This window comes from Paralichthys olivaceus, chromosome 11 (genome assembly GCF_024713975.1).
Source record: "Paralichthys olivaceus isolate ysfri-2021 chromosome 11, ASM2471397v2, whole genome shotgun sequence".
Lineage (NCBI taxonomy): Eukaryota > Metazoa > Chordata > Actinopteri > Pleuronectiformes > Paralichthyidae > Paralichthys > Paralichthys olivaceus.
The window spans coordinates 24,056,933-24,082,724 of NC_091103.1; the positions used below are offsets into that span (position 1 = coordinate 24,056,933).

General features: G+C 42.0%; 7 protein-coding genes across 8 annotated transcripts in view; 6 read left to right on the forward strand and 1 right to left on the reverse strand.

Annotated features, from left to right (window-relative positions):
• Positions 1–1,397: 1,397 nt before the first annotated feature.
• LOC109630200 (claudin-4-like) lies at positions 1,398–17,743 on the forward strand. The gene is made up of 2 exons (XM_020088223.2): positions 1,398–1,530; positions 16,955–17,743. Exon 2 carries the CDS (start codon positions 16,980–16,982, stop codon positions 17,613–17,615), a length of 636 nt encoding a protein of 211 aa, XP_019943782.1. The 5' UTR covers positions 1,398–1,530; positions 16,955–16,979; the 3' UTR covers positions 17,616–17,743.
• LOC109630203 (claudin-4-like) lies at positions 2,601–3,691 on the forward strand. Its single transcript, XM_020088226.2, has one exon. The coding sequence runs from the start codon at positions 2,716–2,718 to the stop codon at positions 3,337–3,339; it is 624 nt and encodes a 207-aa protein (XP_019943785.1). The 5' UTR covers positions 2,601–2,715; the 3' UTR covers positions 3,340–3,691.
• LOC109630198 (claudin-8-like) lies at positions 4,649–9,682 on the forward strand. Its single transcript, XM_020088221.2, has 2 exons — positions 4,649–5,159; positions 8,535–9,682. The coding sequence occupies exons 1-2, from the start codon at positions 4,691–4,693 to the stop codon at positions 9,305–9,307; spliced, it is 1,242 nt and encodes a 413-aa protein (XP_019943780.2). The 5' UTR covers positions 4,649–4,690; the 3' UTR covers positions 9,308–9,682.
• On the forward strand, positions 11,228–15,040 carry LOC109630199 (claudin-4-like). The gene is made up of 2 exons (XM_020088222.2): positions 11,228–11,868; positions 14,062–15,040. The coding sequence occupies exons 1-2, from the start codon at positions 11,386–11,388 to the stop codon at positions 14,728–14,730; spliced, it is 1,152 nt and encodes a 383-aa protein (XP_019943781.2). The 5' UTR covers positions 11,228–11,385; the 3' UTR covers positions 14,731–15,040.
• A 695-nt stretch (positions 17,744–18,438) lies between the features above and the next one.
• On the forward strand, positions 18,439–20,424 carry LOC109630292 (claudin-4-like). Its single transcript, XM_020088404.2, has one exon. The coding sequence runs from the start codon at positions 18,595–18,597 to the stop codon at positions 19,267–19,269; it is 675 nt and encodes a 224-aa protein (XP_019943963.2). The 5' UTR covers positions 18,439–18,594; the 3' UTR covers positions 19,270–20,424.
• A 306-nt stretch (positions 20,425–20,730) lies between these two features.
• sbds (SBDS ribosome maturation factor) lies at positions 20,731–22,879 on the reverse strand. The gene is made up of 5 exons (XM_020088402.2): positions 22,670–22,879; positions 22,358–22,487; positions 21,676–21,876; positions 21,367–21,531; positions 20,731–21,225 (listed from the first exon to the last, which is right to left on the reverse strand). Exons 1-5 carry the CDS (start codon positions 22,795–22,797, stop codon positions 21,100–21,102), a joined length of 750 nt encoding a protein of 249 aa, XP_019943961.1. The 5' UTR covers positions 22,798–22,879; the 3' UTR covers positions 20,731–21,099.
• A 323-nt stretch (positions 22,880–23,202) lies between these two features.
• The window catches only part of tyw1 (tRNA-yW synthesizing protein 1 homolog (S. cerevisiae)), a 49,690-nt gene continuing 47,100 nt past the window's right edge, over positions 23,203–25,792 (forward strand). The window contains exons 1-4 of one of the 2 annotated variants that reach the window (XM_020088401.2): positions 23,203–23,357; positions 23,627–23,754; positions 24,662–24,787; positions 25,295–25,396. In XM_020088401.2, the coding sequence (XP_019943960.2) occupies positions 23,294–23,357; positions 23,627–23,754; positions 24,662–24,787; positions 25,295–25,396 (420 nt within the window). In that variant the 5' untranslated portion in view covers positions 23,203–23,293. The remainder of the gene's footprint in view (positions 23,358–23,626; positions 23,755–24,661; positions 24,788–25,294; positions 25,397–25,792) is intronic. The other variant, XM_069534002.1, reaches the window with a different exon arrangement.

Here is a 25,792-nt window from a genome sequence, read left to right on the forward strand (position 1 = left end):
ATATTTTTGGTTAAAATGACAAAATTCCAACTTCACCTTGTTTGGAAAAAAGGAAACATGTCCACAGCTGCTGTTTTCTACCACAATGCATGCAATATTGGCTCATTAGAAAAGATACATATGAGTGACAATTGTGTATCTTACTAGAAATAAAATACATTTCTAATAATATATATATATATAGAAAAAGAAAAGATATGGCAATTTGCATTTTAGGCCATTAGCTGGCCAACTAGCGATCTATACTTCACTTTTCTCCACACACGTTTAAGGCATCATGAGTCATTATTTATCCTACCTTTGCTACCCTTGCTAATTTTTAACTGCAAATCTATGAACTGGTCATTTGGCCGCTCCCCAAAAGTGAACCTGAAGTGGTGAAGAATAAAAGTCGTATTCAATTTTTTTCAAAGATGGTTTCTTTCATTTTAAGTAGTTCTCATCACTCTGGTGTTTCCTAAAGTGTTTCTTTGGTTTTTTAATTAAGAATTTGATGTTGTGAGAACGGGCTGAGATGACATGATTGACAGCTGAGACTCACGATAAGTCGACCATCCCCCGATCACTACTGCACTCACTCTGCTACAAATACACATAATGGCAGCTTTGGTTTGTGGGTTATTTTGGAAAAATGACTGTGGTGAAAAAAGCTGCCTGATAGAATATGTTTATCTTAAATTCACACAGTGGCCCAGCCTGTTTAACTGAAGGGTTGAACAAGTGGGTGAAAGCAGGAGCCGTTACTGTGAAATCTGGGCTTGCCTCAGACAACCTGCTGATACTTGTCCCTTCAGCTCCCTCTGGCACTTTCTCACGGCTGCTTTTTGTCACGTTACTGCAAAAATATGAACTTGTCCCCTTTTGCAAATAAGTTGCCTCAATGAGTAGCGTGTGCAGCGTTACTTTCAAAATTGTAAACTATCCGCACTTTGTATGTGTGACTTGATTTGAATCGGTCGAGGAATATGCACGTACTGTATAGGATTATTCAGTGTCTGATAAATTGTTGCATGCTTGTATGTGAAATGAGGCATGTTCTTGTCCGAGGCCTATCAGGACGCACACATCAGGACTAATCTCACCCTGAAACCATCTCTCCTCAGAGTCTTAATTGTGGAAATTCCTCTGAGCCTCCTTGTGTGTGGAACCCAATCTCCATAGCCAGGCCAAAGTCTCTTTAATGATCTTACCTTGGATAAAATAGAGGCATTATAGTCCTAACGGTAGTTTTGGCTCTCAAACACTGCCTCTATTCATTTCTGAAACAATCTGATTCTCTCTCTACCTCTCGTTGCCCCTTCTCACTATCCCCTCTCTCTTTTTGCATCAGTTTGTCAACTGGGATCACTTGGCATGGTATTTGCCAGCTCCCCAACATCTCCCTCCTGATGTCTTCTCGCTGCTGTGGACGACTGTTGATGATTCAGGTGGGACGTGGGCTGCAGAGAGCACTCTTTTCTCCAAAGACAAACTGCAGTGAGAAGAAGGCTGGAACCCTGCCCAGCCTTCAAGGACTGACAACACTGAAAGGTCAGCCATGTTTTATTCTTCATATTTTCTCTTTATGTGTGGACATAAAAGTTTAAAATATAAACCTTTGTGATTGATATTATAAGTGTTGTTTGAAAAAAAACAACATTATCAGTCATTTCCACACCCTTGTTTTGTTTTGTCTTTTTCCTGTTACACTACTGTATAAATAGGTCTTTTAAAATCTGTGCAGGACTTAATATGTACTTTATCTGTTGCATTGGGGCAAATACCTGAGGTTGCAGAGACTGATAAACACACATTTACTCTGTAGTCACTTATTTATCATTAACAATGCACAGTTTGGATTGAACTATAAAAACTGTGAATATTGTTATATTCTGTGGTCTAAGTATTTCAATCTAATACCAAATAAAAGTGAAGTAAGGGAATGGTAATTTGATGCACTCCTGGATAGATGTTTTTTTTCACTTGAACACTTGTTGTAACTTGTACAATTTCCATTGAGAACGATTGTGCATCTGCAAACAAAAGCATGTGTGTTCTACCCTCAACCTGAAACTCCCTCAGCTGAAAAGATCAGACACCAAAGATCAAATGTTAACACACGACATCAAAATCTCAACAAGAACTTTTGTTGTCTCCTAAGAATCAAAACCTGACACTTCCTCCTTTTACATACAGCTTTTTGTTCAGATCACAATAACTGACTGCAACCCTAAACCTCTTCAATCAGGAAACATTTTAGAGGAAACTAAAAACGCAAAGTAAGCAGAGTTCCTCAAACACAGACTTGTTATAATTTCAGCAGTTACAGAAAAGATGCTGAAATAAAAAAAGAACACGAAAGCGTCATAACAGACAAAAAAGAGAGAAAGATGAGTTTGAGGGTATGGCTGATGGTTTATTTCAGAGACAACTGAATTGATCTCAGTTGCTGTTAGTCACCGTCATCGTAGCTGATTCACCTGCAATGATCACGAAAACTGGCATGATGACACACGTCCAGGGCTGAGAGGGGGGAGGTGAAGGTAGTCATCACGTCACAGCTGTGTGTGTGTGTGACAAGCCCCTCCCGGGTTAAGTGTATATAAGACCCACTCCAACCTTCTCCAAACAAACTCCCTTGGGGATCTCTCAAGCAAAACTTAACTGACTTCCAGAGACTCAACTGTTGGACCTTTTTCTTTTTGGACGTCTGTGCAAGAATCTTTCTGAGGAGACATGGTGGCAGCCGCTTTACAGATGTTGGGCATTGCCCTGTGCATTATTGGCTGGATCGGGGCCATCGTTGCCTGTGCTCTGCCACAGTGGAAAGTGACGGCCTTCATCGGACAGAACATTGTCACGGCTCAAACCACTTGGGAGGGCATCTGGATGACCTGCGTGGTGCAGAGCACAGGTCAGATGCAGTGCAAGGTGTACGACTCCATGTTGAACCTCTCCTCCGACCTCCAGGCCGCCCGCGCCCTCCTCATCGTCGCTATACTGTTGGCCATCATCGGCGTCCTCCTGTCCATCGCTGGGGGCAAATGCACGAACTGCGTGGAGGACGAAGTCTCCAAAGCCAAAATCGGCATGGCATCAGGTGTGATATTCATCATTTCTGGCATTTTGTGCCTCATCCCCGTGTCCTGGACCGCAAACACCGTCATACAGGACTTCTATAACCCACTGATGATTGGCTCCCAGAAGAGGGAGCTGGGAGCGGCACTCTTCATCGGCTGGGGGGCCTCGGCCCTCCTCATCCTAGGAGGTGCATTCCTTTGTGCCAACTGCCCTCCCAAGGATAACTACTCTGCCAAGTACTCAGCCGCCCATTCATCTAAACCCAGGGACTACGTGTGAGGAGAGAGGAGCCACATGGGAAGAGACTGAAAAAAAGACTTTGCGGTCCATGAGATGGATTCATAGTCCCACATCATGTATGATTTGAATTTCACATTGATTTTATAGAGCTCTATGTTCAGTTTAATGGTTTCATGTTGAGTTACAGCCCTTTTTTTTTTTTTTTCCATCTGTGCCAAAATAAAGACTTGAGCACCACACCCAGGCAACTGCTTGTGTGGACCAAGTAAAAAAAGATGGAACGACACAAACATGTTACTGTGCTTTGCTTACTTAATTCTCCTCTGTTGTTGTCATTTGTCATCATTTCATTTTAATGTTCTGAAACTGTAAATAAAGATTTTTTATTCCATTTTCATGTTTTTGCTGTTCTTGTCATTAACTTATTTAAAGACTATAGATTATAGAGTAGATTTTAATTTATGGATATTTAATATCTATGATACATAAAATTCTTCATATCAACTTGTCTCATGATAAATATTCATTATATTACATTTAAAAAACTCTTTCTTTTACCAGCCCTGAAAAGAAGCTTTCTACAGAGACTTAGTGTTAGTCTAAATATTATAGGCTTATTAAACGACATACTCACCTACAAACACAACAAACTACAAATAAAATAATAAATATAATACAATATAACAGTTTATAACACTTGTGAATTATGAGATTATGTAGATTTGTTTACAAGAATTCATATTTTCCTAATATGCCGAAAACCAAGAAGTTGTATTATAATAATGAAAATAGTTCGTATTAGCTCCAAAATGGGAACTTTTAAAACTTTAAAAAAGTTTTCATGTTCTCTGTGTAATTTTGCATCTAAGTAATTACCTGTTCAACACTGCCCCCTGCTGTAAAGAAAAATAGAACATCTTAAATTTCCTCATGCTCAAGTAAACAACAGTAATCTCATCATTTAATTGTCTTTTAATTAAGATTCAACTGTAATCAACCCATACTTAAATTTGAATTCACGATACAGTAGTTTTGTCCAGTTTTCCTGTTGAACAGTTTGTATATTTTACTGTTTAGAGTTTATAGATAAAGTTATTAAAGTTTGTAAGTTGCTCATCTGTCATATAACTGAATGAGTAAGAGAATAAAAGGTTAATTACACTTTAAAGTTATATTTCTGTATCTGACCTTGAAGCAGGTGATTTCTGGCAGGTCAGCACTACTAAAGGTCACTGGATCTGTGTTTGTGTGTAAACTCCTTCCAGCCAATAGGAGCTGTGGACTGTGGTATCACATACCCTCATGTCTCTGCACCTTCTCCTCTCTATAAATACGAACTGGCACCGTCCCACTCGTCCTTCTCTTTGGATTTTAATGTGCGAGGAGGAAAATGGTTTCCCAGGGGATCCAGATGACTGGCATAGCGATGGCCGTGATCGGCTGGTTCATGGTCGTGGTGGTGTGCGCCTTGCCCACGTGGAAGGTCACTGCTTTCATCGGCGCCAACATCATCACGGCTCAGACCATCTGGCAGGGCATGTGGATGAACTGCGTGGTGCAGAGCACGGGCCAGATGCAGTGCAAAATGTACGACTCCATGCTGGCTCTGCCCCAGGACCTGCAGGCCGCCCGCGCCATGATCATCATCTCCATCCTGACGGGGATCTTTGGAGTGGTCTTGTCCATCGCTGGCGGGAAATGCACCAACTGCATCGAGGAGGAGCGATCCAAGGCGAAGGCTTGCATCCTGTCTGGAGTTTTGTTCATCGTCGCAGGGTTGCTGTGCCTCATTCCGGTCTCCTGGTCGGCCAACACCATCGTCAGCAACTTCTACAACCCGCTGCTGATAGAGGCCCAGAGGTACGAGCTAGGGACGGCGCTGTACATCGGTTGGGCCGCTGCAGCTCTCCTGCTGATGGGAGGGGGACTGCTGTGCTGGAACTGCCCTCCCAAACACGAACACCACCACTACGTCCCCAAATTCACGCCTGTGAAGTCGGTCTCCACATCCAGAGAATACGTATAAGATAGTTTGACCTTCCTACACGGACTCTCAAGGTCACAGGAACAGGAAATTATAGTTTGCTTTAGGACTTAGAGCATATATGAAATCACAAGTTGACTAATGAGCTTTAATTGAAGTTTGTGTTCCCTGTGTCTGCTTGTGCTGGTGTTCACACCTCGATGAAACAACATCACTTTATTTTTCCCGCTGTCAACACCAAAACTTAACTCGTGATTATATTTTATTTTAAATGTCTAAACTTGACGTCACATTGATGAACAACGAAGATTTTCTTAAGATTATAATTTGGTTTTGTAAATATTCAGTAAGATTATCGATCATTAACATCTCAACAACTTAGAGTAAATAGATGAATAACTTCTACTTACACCAGATTTGCAATGAAAATATTTGCTTTAATAACAAAAGGATGTTTAATTAGTTGCTCTCTCACTTCTCTGGAGTTTAGCATAATATGTAAATGATTTTATTATTGTCCTTTTCCTTGAATTTCCACATTCAGGCCTATGAACCTCTTGATATTTCTGTTTGCTTGTGAAGGTTGTACTTTTCTATCGCTGTAAATAAAGTATATTCTGAATGGATGGTTATCGTTTGACTCATATTATTTCACTCACCATCAGAACATGAGTTAAGGAAATGAGTGCACAGCAAACATAAACATAGGAGCAGGTTAAATAAGTCATATTTGCTGCACTTGTTTGCACAGTAAACAGGAGTTTTACGTCCACAGAGTCAGTTGCACTTCCTTTGTCTCTTAGTTAGCAGAATTATGCAAAAACTACTCGACACATTGTCACAAAACTTAGTAAAAGGATGTGGTATAGGTTAGGAGAGAACCCATTCAATTTTGATGTTGCTCAAGGGGTTATACTAATAAACCATTTCTAGGATGATATTTATGACTGTGTGCAAATAAAAATCTGTACATAGTGAATTTTAAATGTGGCTCATTGGGGGACTGTTAGGTCCAGAATTGTCCACAAGTTATATTGCAAGAAACAAACACGACATATTTTTGATTCGTCCATCGTGAAAATTCACCTGTTCATTAACGACGCTGACATTTAAACTAGTGTTCATGTCAAGTAGGTGAAAAACATTATAAACAAAGAGGAGTTAAGTTATTTTAAACAATAGTAAAAGGCTGACAATTTGGATTGGATCTTTACAATGCTGTGCTGTGGGTTTCTGTCTCCGCCCTCGTCAGCTTCCTGTAAACAGACTTCCCTCCCCAGTGGAGATGAGAGTGATCGGGCTCGGTATCAGGTTACTGAGGTGTTGACAGGTTCTTTGCACAACACGTGTGTGTAAATTGCACTTAGGGGCGTGATTAGGGTTAGGATAAGGGACGAAAACCCATTGGAGATATTCTTGCTTAATTTTTCTTCTGAAGGTCATAGAGACTTGGAAGTTGGTTCCATCTGAACTAATGTGGGTATGCCCGATCAATTGGTACCATCCCCAAGCTTCTATGACCTTCGTAAGGGGTCAAACCACCAAATCTAAAAAAAAGTACAAGATATTATGGAATAACTTTTTTTCTGAAGGTTGTAGAGACTTGGTTAATAAAGGGGAGCCTGCCATGCACCCACAACGAATTTCAGCACGTTTCCAGCAAGGGGCTTGGAGTTATGCACCCTAGGATGAATATGGGTTAGGGTCGAAATTAGGGTTAGGGTTGCAAGCACAGGGTGAAACAGAGTGGAACACAGGAGAGGGACACAGGAGAGGGACACAGAGTGGGACACAGGAGGGGGACACAGGGAGCAAAACTTAAAACATTAATCCAAACGTAAGAAAAACACAATCCATACTTAAAATGAAAACTCTCTTATATAAAATAGGACCAAAAACACAGGAGACATGACACAGCAGCTGAAGATAAGAGAGTTCATGTCGCTCTGTTTGTTGTGGGTTAGATCTGTTTTTGATTAGTCACAAATGTTTTCACCCCTGTTTGTGTGTTTGTTTGTTTGTGTGTTTGTTTTGAAGCAAGATTACACGAAAAAGTTTTTTTTATCACTTTCTTTATTCTTTTGAGATATTTTGACCTTTTCACTGATTTTCCAGAGAATAATTCATGGATATGGATTCAAATGAAATCAGACATATTTTTTCCATTTGAGTGTGAGCAATGTGGTCCAGCTTGATTGAATTTGATGGGACTGTTGGACCTTGGTGGAGATGTCCGTCTCTCTGAGTGCCTCATTGTTCATAGTGCTTTTAACCTTTTTAAAAAAGTAAATCAGTATGATAACCTCTGCTACGAAACAGGGCCGCTACAACAGGATAGGCAAGGGCTCGGGGCCCTGAGTGAAGGCCCCTGACATTGTTGGTCCACAGCAGCAACAATTTTGTGAGAACGACCTAACAAGGCCCCATGCCACAAACTTACTACTTCATAGTTTTATTGTTTGGCTGAAGGCTGGGATGTCTAATTGTTTGTGTATGATGTGTGTGTGGGCAGGTTGCACTTAAAATGTACCACTTTACTCATATTTAACTGTATGCAAAGTCTGCAGTTTGTGAATAAATTAAAAGACAAATATGAAGATTGGAATGATGTGATCAGTTTCATTTGATGTAGGGCCCCCAGGTCTTTTTGTCTGGACCCCTGAAGTCCCTTGAAACACTCCTGGCTGTGATTAAATCGTAATTACGAGCACAATTAACATGAAGAGAAGCAAAAAGAAGTGAAAAGTACAAATTCCTGTCTTGCTTCTTTTGTCTCTTTAGACTTTAGACACTAAAATAATACAATTACATGGTAAATATCAGCTAAACATATATAGAGAAAATAAAATAGCACTAGCAACTTCATAATGAAATCATCATTAGCTCATAGTTGTGTGTGGGTGGGGGTTCAGACGTCCCTCCAATGCTCTCATTTCAAATTAGCACAATAAAGAGGCTGTTGGTGAAATCAAGGACCTTTGAAGAGTTGTTGTAACTCCACCTCCGTCCTTCCTCCAGCAGAGAAATGCACATAAGGGTTTGTTTTTCAAGGACAAAAAAAAGCAGTGTTTAAAAAAAAGTGCCACTCCTCTAGCTCCAGGATCAGGAATCTTGTTTGTCCAGAAGAACTCCCCTGACAATCGACCAACCTTCCTCCTGCCGCACATTCTCTGACGCAAGGGAAGGAGAGCTGTATCACTCCGAGAGAGAAACAGACGTCTGTGTCCAAACGCTTCTCTCTCCTGCCGTGGACAAAACCTCTTCACCATGGGGAGGATTGGCAAGGAAGTGGCAGGTCAGATCATTAGCTTCGTGGGCCTGGTCGGGGTGGCGGTGACCTGTGGTGTCCCCATGTGGAGAGTGACCACTTACATCGGAGCCAACATTGTGACGGGCCAGATCGTGTGGGACGGCCTGTGGATGAACTGCGTGATGCAGAGCACGGGACAGATGCAGTGCAAGCTGAACGAGTCTGTGATGAAGCTGTCCCCGGATCTGCAAGCCGCCCGAGCTCTGGTCATCATCTCCCTCATCTGTGGCTTCATCGGCTTCATAGTCACCTTCATCGGAGCCAGGTGCACCGGCTGCCTGAAGAAAGAGGCATCACAGGCCAATGTGGTGATCATAAGCGGCTGCCTCCTCATCCTGGCCGCCATCCTGGTTCTCATCCCCGTCTGCTGGTCCGCAACCATCACCATCACAGACTTTCAGAGCACCCTGATCGTCCAGACACAGAAGAGAGAAATCGGAGCGTCCATCTACATCGGCTGGGCCTCGGCTGCCATCCTCCTGATCGGCGGGATCATCCTGACCACCTCATGTCCTCCTCAAAAGCCCATGTATGGATACCCAGGCTACCCACCAGCACCAATGTACCCGTACACAGGCCCAGGGGCAAACCCAGCAACATACGGCCCAGTGTACGCGCCTGCATCCAGCGGACCATACACAGCAACAGGGTCGTATGCACCCACCAAACCGTACGCAGCACCCCCCACATACTCTCCTAGACAGTACCTCTAGAAGCTGAGAGACTTCAGGGAAATCAAAACAGACTTTGTATTTCTAGAGGCTGGTAGGTTTTCCAATAAACTGTTGGAATAAATTCACTCAAGCCATCGATGCAATGTTTGTTTATTGTGAATTTTTCATCGAATGTTTCTCTGTTTTTTTTTGATTCATCGTGCTCTAAAGTAGAAATCCAGTCGAGTCACATCGTGTGAGAAATGTTGCATCAACATGCCTGTGTGCACTGTGGTTGGAAACGTTTAGCAGTTAATATATTTATTTACTTGTCATACAGAGAATATTTTGTACATAGTGATGATTTGTGATTTGTTTGTTTGCTGCCACTTCCTTTTTTTTTGTGATTATTCAAAATAAAACGTTTGTACAACATTCACGTATCTCTTTGTGGAGTCACAACCATCACGACTGATCATCTGTCAATAAGATCAACGTACTTGATTGATCATAAACATAAACGTAAGATTTCAAAAATATAAGTACAAAACTAGACCCAATATGAGAAATAAAAACACAAATAATGTACAAAATATATATATTTTACCAGTTTCTATTAAAATCTAAGCAGGTCTTGTCCCTAAATGGTAGAAAGGTATAAATGGTAAAAGATTAGAAAAGAAAAGTGTGAACAAAAACTCTGGTTTCTGTTTTCTTCCGGTGTTATTAGGAAACAAACAGTTTCCCTGCAGCAATGGAAGCAATGAAGCTTTGAACATTAAGACAAACAATTCCACGTCCAAACCCTCTTCACTGAAGAGGAAGTGCTGGTGTTACTCAAACCTCTGATGCTTTGTCAGCACGATACTGTGTCACGGCAGGAAGTGGTGATGTTTGTTTCTATCAGCATGATACAATGAAAGAAAAGAAAAAGTTAATGACCCAAAACATTAGTAACAATGATAACGACGGTAAATGTGATTTCTATTGTGCATTTCAAGGATTTGACAATATCAAAGGCTGCTGTACAGAAATAGGAAATGAGAAAACATTCGAAGAAAAGAACCAGCAGGTGATATAACACGATGAAGAGCAACAGTTTAAATTCAGTCGAGCGGTTTCAGGATGAGCTGAACAGAAGGTGAAAGCAAAACAAACCAGTGCAACACATTCTTCTGCAGCAGTGTTAATGGAACGTGCTTCACAGTTAAAAAAACACCATTAAAAATACAAAACAAATAGAAAAACAGTTAATTAATAATAAAAAGACTAAACGTGTGACAGAAATTGAACCACCCATTACAATAATCTGTGTTTTAATATCAGAAATGTTAAATCATAAAGCGTGAGATGAGTAGAGAGAGTGGGGTGACGAGGAACAAAGGGTCGGAACCAAACCTGGAAATTTTAGATTTAAATAACGTGAACAAATGAATAATGAATCAATCTTTTGACCAGTTGTGTATTTTATTCAACATAGTGAAATAGCCGAGTCAGAACCCATCTGCTGGTGAAGAAAACAGCAAACACAAAGTTTTTTTATAAATCTAAAGTAACTATAATTGAATATCTTTACTTTAATCTAAAGTGGTGGAAATGTTAATGCAGAGGAGTTGTTAACATCTTTATAAAAGCTTTTTGTGTGATCTAATCAACTGCAACGTTGATCAGTGTGATTCTTTCATTCAAAGTGGAAATCAAACATAAATGCAGCATTATGTTACCGTCTGACATCCGGTGATACTCCCCCATCATGTTGGTGCTTTTTCTGAACTGAAACCAGTGACCGGACCTGATCTTCCAGTCACTGGACCAATCAAAGTTTAGCCACTGGCTCTGCATTGTTTGAATAAGGAATGCGGGGCGTCTCCACAGCTTCATTTACATAGAGTCACTGATGTTCATCTCGTCGAAACTGCTCCGGCTCCCCATACAGATGATGCGAAGAATCTGGTCGGACAGGTAGGTTGTTCAACACACAGGTTTCAGGTCAGAGGGGAAGGACATTGAGACTCCGCCTTCATGAAAGACATCCTTAAAACTGAAGAACATGTGCCACGGACTTTATTCAACTTTACACACCGAGCTGAGCCTCAGAGACACTGCGCCTGCTTCTGAAAGAAAAGAAAGACCTCATCATGGTGTCTATGGGACGACAGATGCTGGGCTTTGCCCTCGCCATCATCGGCTTCCTGGGGACCATCATCGTGTGCGCCCTGCCCATGTGGAAGGTCACGGCCTTCATTGGAGCCAACATTGTAACGGCACAGGTCATCTGGGAAGGCTTATGGATGAACTGTGTCACGCAGAGTACTGGTCAGATGCAGTGCAAGATCTACGATTCTCTCCTGGCTCTGCCTCAGGACCTCCAAGCCGCCAGGTCTCTCGTGGTCATCGCCATCATCGTCGCCGCCTTAGGGGTCATCCTGGGCATCGCTGGGGGCAAGTGCACCAACTTCATTGAGGACCCAAGCTCCAAAGCCAAGGTGGCCATCGCTGCGGGGATTGTCTTCATCTGTGCCGGCGTTCTTGTTCTCATCCCAGTCTGCTGGTCGGCCAACACCATCATCAGGGATTTCTACAACCCCATTATGACCAACGCTCAGAGGAGAGAGCTGGGGGCCGCGCTGTACATCGGCTGGGGCACGGCTGCACTCCTCCTCCTGGGGGGTGCCCTCCTCTGCAGCTCCTGCCCGCCAAAAGAGAGCCCAGAGTATCCTGTCAAGTACTCCGGCGCCAGGTCAGCAGCCACCAGCCGAGCCTACGTCTGAGAGCCCCCTTGCTCTGACAGACTTCAAACTATTTTACCTTTCTTGAGTAACCCTCCATCGTTGTGAGTTACTGAAAGCGCCACGAGTTGTGTGTCTCTTTTTTAATGAAGAGAGTGAGAACTGATTTTCTGGGAAATTCAGATTTCTCTGGTGAAGGCAAGAGAGAGACAGTTTCTTAAAGAACGAGGAACACGCCACACAGGCCAAACTCCAGAAGTGGCAGGAAAATCTTCCAACAGTGTGACGACTGGACTTTTAAAGCTATTCTGTATTCAGCTTGTATCAAACCTAATTTTCCTCTGAATGTTTGGCAAATCTAAGCTGTGCGAGAAAACCGTTTATGGTCAGAAAGAGTTACGATGAAAGAAACTTTGTACAGTGGCGATAATATATTGTGAATTTATTGTGTGAGATTTTCTACTGTCGTCTTTGTGCATTATGAAAAAGACTATGTTTATTGAAATCACTGATTTCTAATAAAACGTTTACTTAACTGATGTCTAAGTGTCTTTTTAACTCCTCCACAGTTGACCATGTTCACAAGTTTTTAATACAAAGTCATCAGTCAGAGCAAATTAAAATGAATGCAAGGGAAGAATCACATATTTCACGATATTTCTGTAAAGTGAGGTAAAGACAACTTTAAAAAAGGAAATTAAAAGCACAGCATGTTTAATATTCGTAAGCAGGAAGCTCACTTAAGATTTACTTAAGATCATGCCATGAGGCAAAGAAAAGGGGAAGAATCCAGTTCTGACTGATTGCTCATGTAATAACACAGTGAATGTTCAAAGCATCCATTTTGTTTGAGCTCTCACAGTAGACGTCAAACCAGTTCCACCAGTTTTACAGTGACAGGTGGTAATCAAAGCTGTGGATGAGATACAGTGGATTAGTTTTAGCATTTAAACATCTGAAAGAAATCTTTGAATGAAGAGAAGTCGACTAATCATTATAAACATCTCAGACAAGTCCCATAGCAACTCAGTCCTCTGTAGAAACATTTTTTTTTTTGATCAACAAATCTGCAACAGCAAATATGTTTTGTAGGAAACACAATCGCTTCTAATGACCTACGTTCCCTGAAAATGTTATCAAGCGGCACCAGATTACACACACTCATAGATATATCAGTGCTCTTAATATGCCAGATCTTTTCATCAAGATTCATGAATTATTTTGGTTTATTTTCAGTGAGCATTGAAAGCAGCAGTGAAGTATACATGGTATAACTCAAAAATGATTAATAATCGAATAAAATCTACTCTAGAGATGTTTACGAATCCGTATAAAACTGCTTATCCGCCACGATCTGAAACACACACATGACGTCAGGCAGCGCACACCCTGTTCCTACTAGGTATCACATTCCTCTGTGGTGACAGAAAGAATCTACCTCAACCAGTGATTAATTTATGACCTAATGACAAGGAAACCTTTAGACATTTTAGCTTGGTCTATGTCCCGTCCACTGACAAAGAGGAGGCGGGGTTCATGACCTATACTGTAGCCAGGCACCAGGGGGCAATCAGATGCTGTGGCTGTCACATCCTTCATTCCTGTAGTCTTTCTTCACAACCAGGAGGGATTTATTTCTGGTTCATTTGTCATCACTCTTATTGTTGTGCACGTAGACGTGTGCAGAGACAAACCCCTGTTCGCCTGGTGACTGTGTCGTGAATGATTCCTTTAGTTTAGTCTCAGTTTGCAGACTTGTGTCTCTGTCTTTTGTTTAAACGTCGACACTCAGCGTTCTGTCCGTCAAACACTCTGGCGCCTTTTCTATCGCATACATCCTCTCCCTCGCTGAGAGAATCGACCAAACCTTGTGTAACACAACCCTCACATCCATCCAGAAGAAACCCAAACCTTCATTGTCCTTTTGCACAAAGAATCCTGCATGGCTGGTATTCTTTGGCAGAGCCTCTGTTCTGTTCTTAATAGCCAGGCTTTCACGCCTTCCTTTCTTCAGTTTCATTCTGCCTTGGATGCACTTAAACACACGGCTCTGGATATTTTCTCAGAAACTCCCAGAGAGCGAAGACGATGACTTCAATGGGGATGCAGATGGCGGGCTGCGCTCTCGGCCTCTTTGGCTGGATCGGGGTGATCATCGTCTGCGCCGCGCCCATGTGGCGGGTCTCTGCTTTCATCGGCAGCAACATAGTGACTTCACAGATCATATGGGAGGGCATCTGGATGAACTGTGTGGTCCAGAGTACAGGCCAGATGCAGTGCAAGGTCTACGACTCCATGTTGGCTCTGAGCACAGATCTCCAGGCGGCCCGGGCTCTGGTGGTTGTCTCCATCGTCACAGGCATCGTGGGGCTCCTCATCGCCTTCGCTGGTGGAAAGTGCACCAACTTCATTCCGGAGCAGAGGGCCAAGGCGAGGGCCTCGGTGGCCGCAGGCGTGATGCTGATCATCAGTGGATTCCTCTGCATCATCCCCGTCTCCTGGACTGCCAGCGTGCTCGTAAGGGACTTCTACAACCCCATGCTGGTGGACGCCCAGAAACGAGAGCTCGGGGCCTCTCTTTACATCGGCTGGGGCGCCGGGGCTCTGCTGGTGCTGGGAGGGGGGCTGCTGTGTGCCACCTGCCCTCCCAAGGAAGATAGCACCCCGTCTGTGAAGTACCTCCTGAACAAGCCAGGAGGAAACAGCAAAGTGGATTCATTTCGATCTCTCACACCAACCAAGACGTACATTTGAAGTCTGGTTCCTGACTCTTGTCTTTGAGAAGAAACAGAATCTTGGAGTTTATTCGAGAAACATTTGTGGACGTTTATGAAACATGAAGAAAACGGACAAGATGAAGGAAATCTGAACTTTATCGTCATGAAGGAATCAAACTGTGAAGATTTCTTTAAATCTGAATGTTACTCATGACATCCTCTGTACACGGGAATAATTTCAAGTATAGAAAGTATGTATACAGGTTTGGGAATTGATTTGTTTCAGCACTATGCAACTTTGGATATTCATGGTTCTATTTTTCACAATAAATGAACTTCTGTTGTTAGTTGTGTGTCTCTCATGCTTCTTGTTTACAATGTACCTACAAAAATGCCCCTGTGGTAATTTAAACCAGAGAGAAGTGAGAGAACCTGTTATTCAGGTTTCTACCACACAGGTGACTCAGGGACTCACACTCCTGTTGGCTGGAGGATGACACACTTTTTAAAGTTTCGTCCGACACCAATAATCTGCACTAAGGGAAGGGAACTAGATTTATTTATTCAGAGGTTGTCGTCTACAGAGAACATATGTGTGTTTGAAAAAGGATTATAATGTTCCTTTTTACAACCAATTCCTCAAATCAAAGATAATGGGTTCTAAATTGAATCATGTCAATGTTATAGATGAGTTACCAAAAATCCAGCTCATGTTTTGCTCATGTTATTAGATGGCAGATGGCAGATGAGAGATGAGATCAAATGATTCAGATGTCATAGGAAAAGTCAGAAAGCAGAGATGTTCCAAACAGGTTTCTCCCTGCTTTTTTCAGTGATTCACTTTTCTCCACAGTGACGTTCTGTACAAGAGGAAAAAAGATGGATGTTGATGAGGATCTCTGAGGTCCAGATTTGTTCAAATCAATAATATCAATACCCCTACATATTAATGTTAATATCAGTGGTGAATTCCTGAATTCAGTATTTCAGTTTTTCCAGGCCTGTCAGTCATGAGTCCCACCTTTTCACTTTGATAATGAAAAAATCAAACATTTAAGTTTTCCTGCTCAAATTCCCATATGAAGTTATTATTATCACATATAGTAAACCATGTAAAAATATCATACATATAACACTAACAATCCATTCTATAGAAAAAGTATATGTTCATAACATTTCTACGTAAAACATATCTTTAAAAGGAAGAAAAATAAGGTTGATGCCAGTTTAACACTCACAACTCACTATTTGTGAGGAAAAGTGATGCCAAACTTCAATATAAAAATTTTATGTCAGTAGTTACTCTATAACAAAAGATGGAGTAGGGTTAGTCAAATAGATTCTTACATTCTTCACCTCACCTCCAGAAATACGTGACCTGATTTTTGGAGGGATGTGTTATCGGTCAGGGAAGAACCTATTACATTTTAGGGCAGATCTAGATCAGCGGGCAGAACCAGGATTTTATTTTGACGTTCTTTAACATAAATAGAACATTCTTCAGCATTATCTTTCAGAGAACAGTTCTTAGATATATTCATGAATAAAATCAGGCTTATTTAAAGGACTGATATTTGTGAGTGTGAGTAGTGTAGTGCAGAAATAAAAATCATAAATGTGTTGTTGTTTCTTGGTGTGCACTGTGTTATGTGTGCAAATTACTCCGTCATTGTGTTTCAGGTGACATGCTGCTACCTAGTGGCCATTTGAAAATCTGTATATTTCTATTTAGAACAACCTCAAATTTACAGAAAACATTGATATTTTCCTCCTTTATTTCTCACCACACTATTTCAAATTTAGTATATGATTATTTTATTTGTTTTAAAAGCTTAAATTTACTCTGCTCCACCTTTCACAATGACGTGTTGCCTCTTCGTTGTCGTATTTAAGGTGAAACTGAAGTCCTGCATATTCTCTCAGGCTTTTGACTGTCATTGCTTGTTTTGAATCAACTTTTTAGCCTTTTAGGTTTATGTTATGATATCTTGTTTTATTCTATTTCATTCTTGTATATAGTTTTTTATTTATTGCACAGAACAAGTTTGCATGATCCCTTGCAGTAGCTTGGAAATAAAAAAACATTCACTTTGTGTCGTATCATTTTCAGTTTTATATTAATTAAACATCTCAGAGCAAATGACTGCCCTGCATCAGCTGAGCACTTTCACAATCAAAATGTCAGGATGTGAGTAAGAGAGAATAGAATCTGTCCATTCTGAATAAATCAAATAAAACATCATCTCTTGTTTTTCTTTCAGGGTGTGAGTGAGTGTCCACTGTTCCATGGCTCTACAGGAGCTGGGCATCAGCCTGTCCATGATAGGTGTCGCTGGGACCATCCTGATCTGCGCCCTGCCCATGTGGAAGGTGACGGCCTTCATCGGCACACACCTGGTGGTCATGCAGGTGTTCTGGGAGGGTCTGTGGATGACCTGTGTGAGTGAGTACACGGGTCAGCTGCAGTGCAAGCTCTACGATGCCCTGCTGGACCTGGCGCCCGACCTGCAGGCTGCTCGAGGCCTCATCTGTATCAGCCTGGTTCTGGGATGTTTGGGATTCCTCATCTTCCTCCTGGGAGCACGCTGCACCAACTGCCTGAGCCACCCGGGGATAAAGGCCCGGGTGGTGCTGAGCTCCGGGGCCATCTTCTGCCTGTCGTCGCTGACCACCATAGTGGCCGTTTCCTGGACAGCCAACTCCGTCATCCGTGACTTCCACAACCCACGCGTCCCTGAGGTGCTGAAGAGAGAGCTTGGAGCGGCCATATACATCGGCTTTGTAACCTCTGGGCTGCTGTTCTGTGGGGGAGCCATTCTGTGCACCAGCTGCCCACCTCAGAGGCCCAGGTTCCCCTCCAGTGGGTACACCCGTGCCAGGAGCCCCCCGCAAGGCAGCTATGCCATCAAAAACTATGTCTGAAGTAAGGACCAATGGAGTGATAAACACATCTTGAACTGTAATATAATGGCCAAACATATAATCACAATTTTAGAAAGGACTTCACTTTACAATACATTTCAGTTTGTTGTATTTTTTTTCTTTGGGTAAGAAAACTGGATTTTAAGAATATTACCAGTACAGTTATTTTAATTCTTGTTTAATCTTTGTGCACATTCAAAGAGTTGTAATGGAACATGCAGCTAAATTATTAGAGGCTTATTACAGGAGATAGATTTCACTGTTTGTCTGATACAGCTATAGCAAACTGGCATTACTGCTTTTAAAATAGCTGCTAACTGCCCCTGTGAATTATTATATGTCCGATTGTTTTTCATGTGTAAAAATGTCCTATCCAACCATTAAAGAGAAATAAACATGTCCGGATTTCCAGAATGTAATGGGTTCTTCCCTGACCTCACATCATTCTATTTTTGTGTCATCCTGCCAACATTTGCCTCTCTGAAAACCTGTCAAATGTTTCCATCAAAGATTTCAAAAATAAACACAGCAGACTTAACAGGTGCCAATTGAATTACTCTTCTGCTGTGAGAACACAAAGCTTCAGTTCAGTTTCAAGTTGTGGCTCTTTAAATCAAATTTCCTCTTAGAAGCACAACAGCGCCTGAAAAACACTGAGCACAGTGGAACCTTTGTTTCTCCCTCTCGGCAAAAACTGGGAGGAAGGGATTGTTTTGAAACCATAGCAGAGCTAACAGAGGGATTCCCCATCTCCACCCAGCTGCAGCCTGTGCCTTCTTCTTTTCATGAATACCAGAGAACTGGTTTGTCCTTTCTGCACGCACACACACACACACACACACACACACACACACACACACAAATTGTCTATGCCTGACTCATGGACGCACACGTTAAAACAACACCCCACCCCAATGTGCTCCGCTGCCAGCTGTTTCTGGTCAGACAGTGAAGAGGAGGAGCAGGCAGGCCTGGAGTCATGAGGCGGCAGCTGGAGCTCGCTGCCCTCGGCCTGGCCTTCATGGGGTGGATTTGTGCCATTCTGACACGCTGCCTGGCCCTGTGGAAGGTGAGTGGCACCCTGGACAACAACACGGCCACCCTGCCGGCCTACTGGGACGGGGTGTGGCTGGAATGGGATCACTGGGACTTGGCCCACGATGGCAGCCTGCACTGCTCCTTCTACCAGTCTCTCCTGTCTCTTTCTGGAAGTTTTCGTACGTGGAGAGCCCTCATCATGGCAGCCGTCGGGGCCGGGGCTTTTGCTGTGGGGATTAGTGCAGTGGGGGCGGTGTGGTTCCCTCAGCGTGGCCAGGTCAAAGTGTTTTCTGGTGTTCTCTTTGTTTTGTCTGGGATCCTGCTGCTGGTTCCTACAGCCTGGACGTCCCATCACACCAGTCAGCCACTGGATGGCGCTGAGTTGCTGAGAAGAGACTGGGGACCGGCTCTGTACCTAGGATGGATCTCTGTTGCTCTGCTGCTGGTCGGAGGTGTGCTCCTCACCACCAGGTGCATCACTAGAGAGAGTCAGACACAGCAGCCTAAAGAGGGCCGGTACCCGACTGCACCGGATGAGAGTAATCACCCTCTGAGCAGGATCAACAGAACTACGTTCACAAACAGCCAGTATGAACACAGGTCAGAGCCCATCTGATGGACGGTAATGGAATAAGTGAGAGTGAATGATTCAGCTGGAAAATCATTAATGTGTGAAACGACCGTGGATAGATTTAACAGCAGACGTGAAACTCTGGCTGCACGTGTTGGGTAACGAAACACTGGTTTAACTTAGCATGAATTTAACATTAAAAAGCACAAGGGTGTGTGTCATTGTGTTATTTAACTGGGTTTAGTGATAGAGGTGTGGAAAGCATATTTAACAAGAGTTGTGTTTCTTTAATGCCAACACACTGAATATACCACAAAACATATTTTACATTCATCCCTATTTACCCAAAACATAACACCACTGTAACTTGATACTTCTGAGTTCTGATGAAGTTACTGATACTGAATCATATAACACGGTCCAACACTGATCACTGCCCTCGATACTTCTAATATATTGTGATGCTTTAAATGTGACTGAGTTCATACTGATCCTAAAACCAGATACTGTATTGCATGGTATTAAGAGTCATGCAGTTTCATCTTTGTTTGGCTTGTTGAGAGTAAAAAAAATGTTTACACCTGAGATGAGGACACTGTGGAATAAAGCATTGCAAGGAGCATTTGATTTTAATTGTTGCTTGTTCCATCTATTGAAAGAAGAGGACGCATGATGGAAAAGAGAAGGCCAGGGTTTTATATGCTGTACGCTTTATAATGATCAGATGTGAAACTGGACTTTTATTTGCAGTTTAATACCAATGTTAAATTGGAGGGTCGGAACTAAACACTTTCTAAAACAGAGAACATGATTCTGAACTTGCTCTTCTACTTTTATGCCCAATTTTAAAGTGAAACTCAAAGATAAAACTGACATGAAAACATCTGTTCTACTTTTGCGTTCAGTGGCTGAAACAACAGCTCCAGTTTTCTTTATTTAAATGCTAATGTAACACATTTCTAATTCAGACTCAATTCTTCCAAGCTTTTGATTGTGAGATTAAGTTTATTCAAAACCGTCTTATCATTTTCTGATTGTCTTTAATAAAATACCCTTTTTGTTACTGTGACCTCAAACCCAGGGTCTTTGTGATCATTTGTCTCAAGTCAAACCATCTGGACCTTGTTGTTTTGTTGTGTGTGTGTGTGTGTGTGTGTGTTTCCTGCTTTTCTTTTGCAAATAAAAACACTTTCAAGCTTTTTTGATGTTTCAGAGCCTTCCAGCTGCAGTACATCATGTATCATATCAGTGATGTCATATTTCAAATTTCGTCTGTGAAAAAAGTACTACTATCATAGTACTATCATCGTAATTTATTGTACTATTGAAATATTCAAGATAAATAATTCTGTATTATGCTCTGTTCTGCACTTGATGGTGGAAGTATTTTTCATTTACTTGGTTTGGATATAATGCTTTTCTGTTCTAAAAGCTAAAGTGTGATTTCCTTTGTTTGCAAAACTGAGTGTCATGAAAAATCACAGAGAATTTACAAAGGAGAAAATGTTCTTGTTAAATATTTATTTGCTACAGAGCAACTCATTTCTTATGACAAAATATTAATTATTGGGTTTATGTAATTATCCATATAATTGGGATATGAGCATGTCTACATGGCACGCAAAGTCTGATGAAAGGCAGAAACAATAATGTAGTAGACATAAGGAAAAAAATAAAATAAAAAAATAATTCAATGTAAGCAGTCAGATTTTTACTGACCTGTAATTTATGTATTTTCAAATACATTCCAGTAGAAATGCAAATGAAACAAAACACTGTGAATCTGATGATAAATATATTCTCTTTAAGGAGTTTGTGTGCTGCAGTGAAGCATGTTAGTGTGGATAAGGTGCAGAATCCTGACTGGTTGGTTTCCTATAATTTCTCTTCTCCCTCCTCCACATCCTTCAGACTGAGAACCTCTAGAGAGCCGCGGCCTTTAGTCTCACAGCGGATCAGCTCATCCATCTCCCTGTAGCAGCCGGGATCCACCAGACACACCTGAGGAGGAGGAGGGGTGGAGGGAAACACAAAGGCGTCAGTTAGCACAGGAAAAAACAGTAGTGAAAAACCTGATCGTATAATTCAGTGACTGTAGAGTTTGCTCTGTGACGTTCACAGACAAGCCTTCATGTTCCTCACCATTTCCAGCTCCTCGACAAAGTCTTCACTCTCCACGACCTGCAGGAGCGGCTTCAGCTTCTCCTTCAGCCTCTTGGCCTCTTTGGCTGGCAGCACCAACCGCAGCCTCATGTGGGCTCTCTGGATGTCCATGGTCTCCTTCAACTGCCTGATCACCTCCAGAGCCTGGGGACAGGACAAAAGTACAAACTGATCGTAACTGTCAAGAGAAAAAACACAGACTCTCACAGTTTGATTCTCCAGCATAAAGAACTTACAGTAGTTGGTAGTGATGCCTTCATGAAAGAGCAAACCTGTGTTTTTCCTCACCTGCTGCTTCGTGCTCTTATTGGCCTTGACAGAGTAGTGGATGTCCTTCATCGCCCGCTCAATCAGAATGACTGTGTAGGGCCTCTTAGTCTCTGGGTTGACGCACTTCTCTGCCACTATAGTTGCAATGTCCCTGAACATGGTCTCCAGCTGACTGTGCCTCTCCTTGTCTGACACTTGGAGCTCTCCTTTGGCCAGGATCTGTCCACAACATAAACAACAGGCAAAGAAAGCAGCAGGATAAAGGTCAGGGGGTGACAGTGGATATCCTTTCGCCTCCAGTCTGGCACATTTTGCACTTCATTTTTAAGTTTTACTGCCAGTTTTTGTTTTTCATCTTTTACGAGTTATATCCTTTAAGTGTTTTATCCTATCACGTGTTTAAGGGTAGGTGCAATATTCAACTCACTTTTATTCTGCATTACTATTCTGGGTCATGATATGTCCTTTTGCGGTTGTTTCCCCTTAGGGACAATAAAGTATATTTGATTTGACCGCTTCCATCTGGATGATGGTTTGTCCACCTCTGCAGCTTAAAGGTTCAATGTAAGAGAAAGTGTCTTGTGTGGGGAAATACCCTGCGATTAATGCTGCAAACCAATTTCCCTACAGGAGAAAATAAAGAATCAACCCATCCGAATGTATAGTAAATATTATTAAACATTCAGGACGAGTTTCTCACCTGTTTGCAAATGTCTGTCAGATCATCTGTCCCAAAAGCTTTGGTCAGATCGTCCTTCTTCGCCACCTGACCCTTGGACACATTGACGAAAACGGACTGAGTCTGAAGAACCTCATCCAGATCTTTCTCTCTGGAGGAAAACACGATGTCAGAACAATTTGCTCTAACTTGTTTTGATCATATTTTAGCTAATGGGTCGTGTAGGTGAATCCAACCAACAGATCAGAGCTACTCTGACGTTTAAAAGGAGTTAGTTGAAGTTCATTCCAATGTTTTGGTAGCTAAACATGTGGGTGTTGACACTTTACTCACGCTCCTGATCTCCAGCTCATTACTTTATTCTTGTAACAGGCGATTTCAAAGCGCTTCCCTCCTTTCTTCATCCTCACCACCGCCACATTCGTGAGTCGTATTTGATTCGTTGGAGTGAATATCGACATGTTTACAGGTGAGTCTGAAAACTGCGCCACTGACGAAGAGGAGTGTCCGAGTGCGCTGTCTATCGCTGTCCCCTGCGACACACCGACGGCCACAATGGTTCCGCTTAAAATAATAAAACAAAAAAACAGTCGAAATACTTAAAAATCGACTTCATTTTTCGTTTTACCTGAAAAATAATAGATGTTGACAAAAAAAACTAAACGTGGACACGAAACTTAAAAAAAGTGAGTCTCAAAGTAGACATTCCGGTAAAGAAAAAAGAAATACAACTTTCAAATAGCCAGACACACAGCTGCACAGTGACTGAAGCTTTCGTAACACCACCAGGAAAAATAGTGTGTTTTATTATTATTTATTAAGGCTTGGTTTCATTTTATTTTGCTGCGAATCGTCCGCAACACGAAAGAACTGCACTTCCCAGCATGCTCAGCGGCCAAACAACATGGTGGTGCACAGTTTCAGGTGCCGAGGATTGTTCAGGTTCAATCTGCAGAGATGCTGAGCCTCATCTTTATCGTTTTACTCTTCACGGGGCGCGCGTCTGCCCCGGATGCTAAAGGTGACTTTGTTATTTTCACATCCCGACTCCACGCTAGCTTTGAGCTAGCGCTGCTAACATTGCTAGCTAGCATGTATTGCTAGCCAGGCAGTCGCCTTTCTAACCTGCTGCAGGTGACCTGAGGTGAACAGGATGGAACCGGGGTTGTGTTCGGGATCGGCCGCTGCCTGATGAAGCCTGTGAATTGCTTTGTTGCCTGTGTGCTGTAAGCATCGTTTGCTCGCATATATTCTCTGTGAAACACAGTTTGATGTCGTCTCTCCCTCCAGTTTCTCAGAATGAACACAGACCCCCCGAGAGCTTCTTCACGTCCATGTGGCACAACAGACTCTACTTGTACTCAGCTGCTGCTCTGGTCTTTGGGATCTGGTTCTCCCTGAAGGTGGCCCTGAAGAAGGTGGGTTCTCTCTTCCTCTTACCCCACCCCTTCAGTCATGATGGTCAGTTATTTAAGACAAGATGAGACTTTATTTGTCCCACAATGGGGACATTTGCAGTGTCAAAATAGGCATCAGCAACTAAGGGATATAAAGTAATATAGAAACTATGAATGTAATTGAGCTAAATGCAGTGTAAAGACAGGAAAATGTGTGCAGTGTGAAAATATGAATATGGATTACTCATGAACCGTTGATATTGCACATACACATCACAGTTAAGAGTTAAAGCATTACAGTTCAGTCCACAATGGTGGTGCATGTAGTTTTTACCAGGGGCAGAGCTGGTTGTACAGTCTTACTGCTGCAGGAAGGAACGACCTGCAATGCCGCTCCTTCAGTCTGTTGCTGAAGGAGCTGCCCAGTGCAGTGACGGTGTCCTGCAGGTGGTGGGACTGGTTGTCCATCATCCTCCTCTGTCCCACCACCTCCACTGGTTCGAGTGGGTATCCCAGAACGGAGCAGGCCCTCCTAATCACTCTATCCAGTCTCGTCCTGTCAGCAGTTGAAATGTCTTGTTGATGTTCCATCTTTAACTGCTATTTACTACATCCTGTGAATGCACATTACAAAAACCGTCTTACAACCGTCTTACATTTCCCATGAAGTATTTTTGCACTCTCAATCATACTATGTTTTGAGTATTTATTATGTTGCATACTTCTTCTGTTTTTGCATACTTGTATGTTCTGTCTACTTATATGTTTACTGCGGAGATCAGAGAGAAGCTCAGAATTCACAGTCAAGTTGACTTTGACTAGTCTGTCTAAAGGTGGAGATTAGTGTGAAACTGTTCTGTCAAGAGCTGCCGCTTTTCTCTTGTTTCCAACTTTAAGATCCTTCGTTTCTTCCTCTGTGTGTTTCCAGAAGAGCTTCTCCAAGGATGTTGGTCCGTGGGTCTACAAATCTGTGCAGAACAACGACCGCTCTGACACTGTGGAGTATGTGTCAGGAGTTAAAATCTTCTACGGTTCACAAACTGGAACAGCAAAGGTAGAGATGTTCACTGAAACCAACGTCTCTGGCTCATAGTGTTTACATTAAAGACAAGATGATCCTTTGCTTGCACTCCTACACTCTAAATATATATAGTACTGTATTTGATTTATATTGAGCTCTCTGTTTATTTATTTTCATTCTGTTTCTTGTTCATATGTTCTATTACATTGCCCCTTTTGCCATCATCTCACCTCCTCTTCTCATCCAACACCTTTTCATTGTACTGTTGACCCTGTGTTAACTTACATATGACAAATTAAACTGGAAACTTCAGGATATAATCAGTCACGGACGCGATGCTAAAGAATCAAAAGAAGTTTTACATAAATAGGGTTTAAAAGTGCTTTAAAAACCAACCTGGTGCACCATAATCATCTATATATGACCAGAATTTCACACAAAATATAAAAGTAAAATTCCAGCTGAGATTAATTAATCACACACAATATATTTATAATTCTGTCTGAGAAGCATCATCTGACACTTTTCATCATTTCTCAGGGTTTTGCAAACGAGCTGTTGGAAGAAGTGAAGACTTTGGGAATACCAGCGGAGGTGACTGACATGAAAGACTACGATCCAGATGATCAACTTGCTGATGAGGTAAAATTGCTAAACTTTATTAATATAGTAAACATATAAAAAATCCAAAGAGTTAATGGTAAAAACTAAAAACAGTACAATAAAAACAAATAGTTGAATCTTAAGATAACAACTAATTAAATAATTTAAATAATTAAATATTAAATACCACAAGTTAGGAAAAAAAAAATATAATAAAATGAGGACACTGAGTTTGCCTGCCTGGGATCTTCTGGTTCAAGGTTCTGTGGCCTAGACGTTGGAGACTCCATCACTTTTGTTATGTCTCGTTAAGACAGTGATCAGGCTCATAGGAAATCAGCAGATTGCAGCTGTAGGAAGGAACCAGACCATTTAAAGGCTTTAATATCGAGCAGTTAAATATTAAAATCAAATATAAATCTCACAGGAAGCAAG

Excerpts from the sequence above, each read along its gene's own strand:
- LOC109630203 (XM_020088226.2), top strand. The coding sequence starts at position 2,716 with ATGGTGGCAGCCGCTTTACAGATGTTGGGCATTGCCCTGTGCATTATT.
- LOC109630198 (XM_020088221.2), top strand. The coding sequence starts at position 4,691 with ATGGTTTCCCAGGGGATCCAGATGACTGGCATAGCGATGGCCGTGATC. Across the intron at positions 5,160-8,534 it reads GCTGCTGATAGAGGCCCAGA|GACAAAACCTCTTCACCATG; the intron begins GGTACGAGCTAG and ends TCTCCTGCCGTG.
- LOC109630199 (XM_020088222.2), top strand. The coding sequence starts at position 11,386 with ATGGTGTCTATGGGACGACAGATGCTGGGCTTTGCCCTCGCCATCATC. Across the intron at positions 11,869-14,061 it reads CTCAGAGGAGAGAGCTGGGG|ACGATGACTTCAATGGGGAT; the intron begins GCCGCGCTGTAC and ends CAGAGAGCGAAG.
- LOC109630200 (XM_020088223.2), top strand. The coding sequence starts at position 16,980 with ATGGCTCTACAGGAGCTGGGCATCAGCCTGTCCATGATAGGTGTCGCT.
- LOC109630292 (XM_020088404.2), top strand. The coding sequence starts at position 18,595 with ATGAGGCGGCAGCTGGAGCTCGCTGCCCTCGGCCTGGCCTTCATGGGG.
- sbds (XM_020088402.2), bottom strand. The coding sequence starts at position 22,797 with ATGTCGATATTCACTCCAACGAATCAAATACGACTCACGAATGTGGCG. Across the intron at positions 22,488-22,669 it reads ATGAGCTGGAGATCAGGAGC|AGAGAAAGATCTGGATGAGG; the intron begins GTGAGTAAAGTG and ends GTTTTCCTCCAG. Across the intron at positions 21,532-21,675 it reads ATAAGAGCACGAAGCAGCAG|GCTCTGGAGGTGATCAGGCA; the intron begins GTGAGGAAAAAC and ends TCCTGTCCCCAG.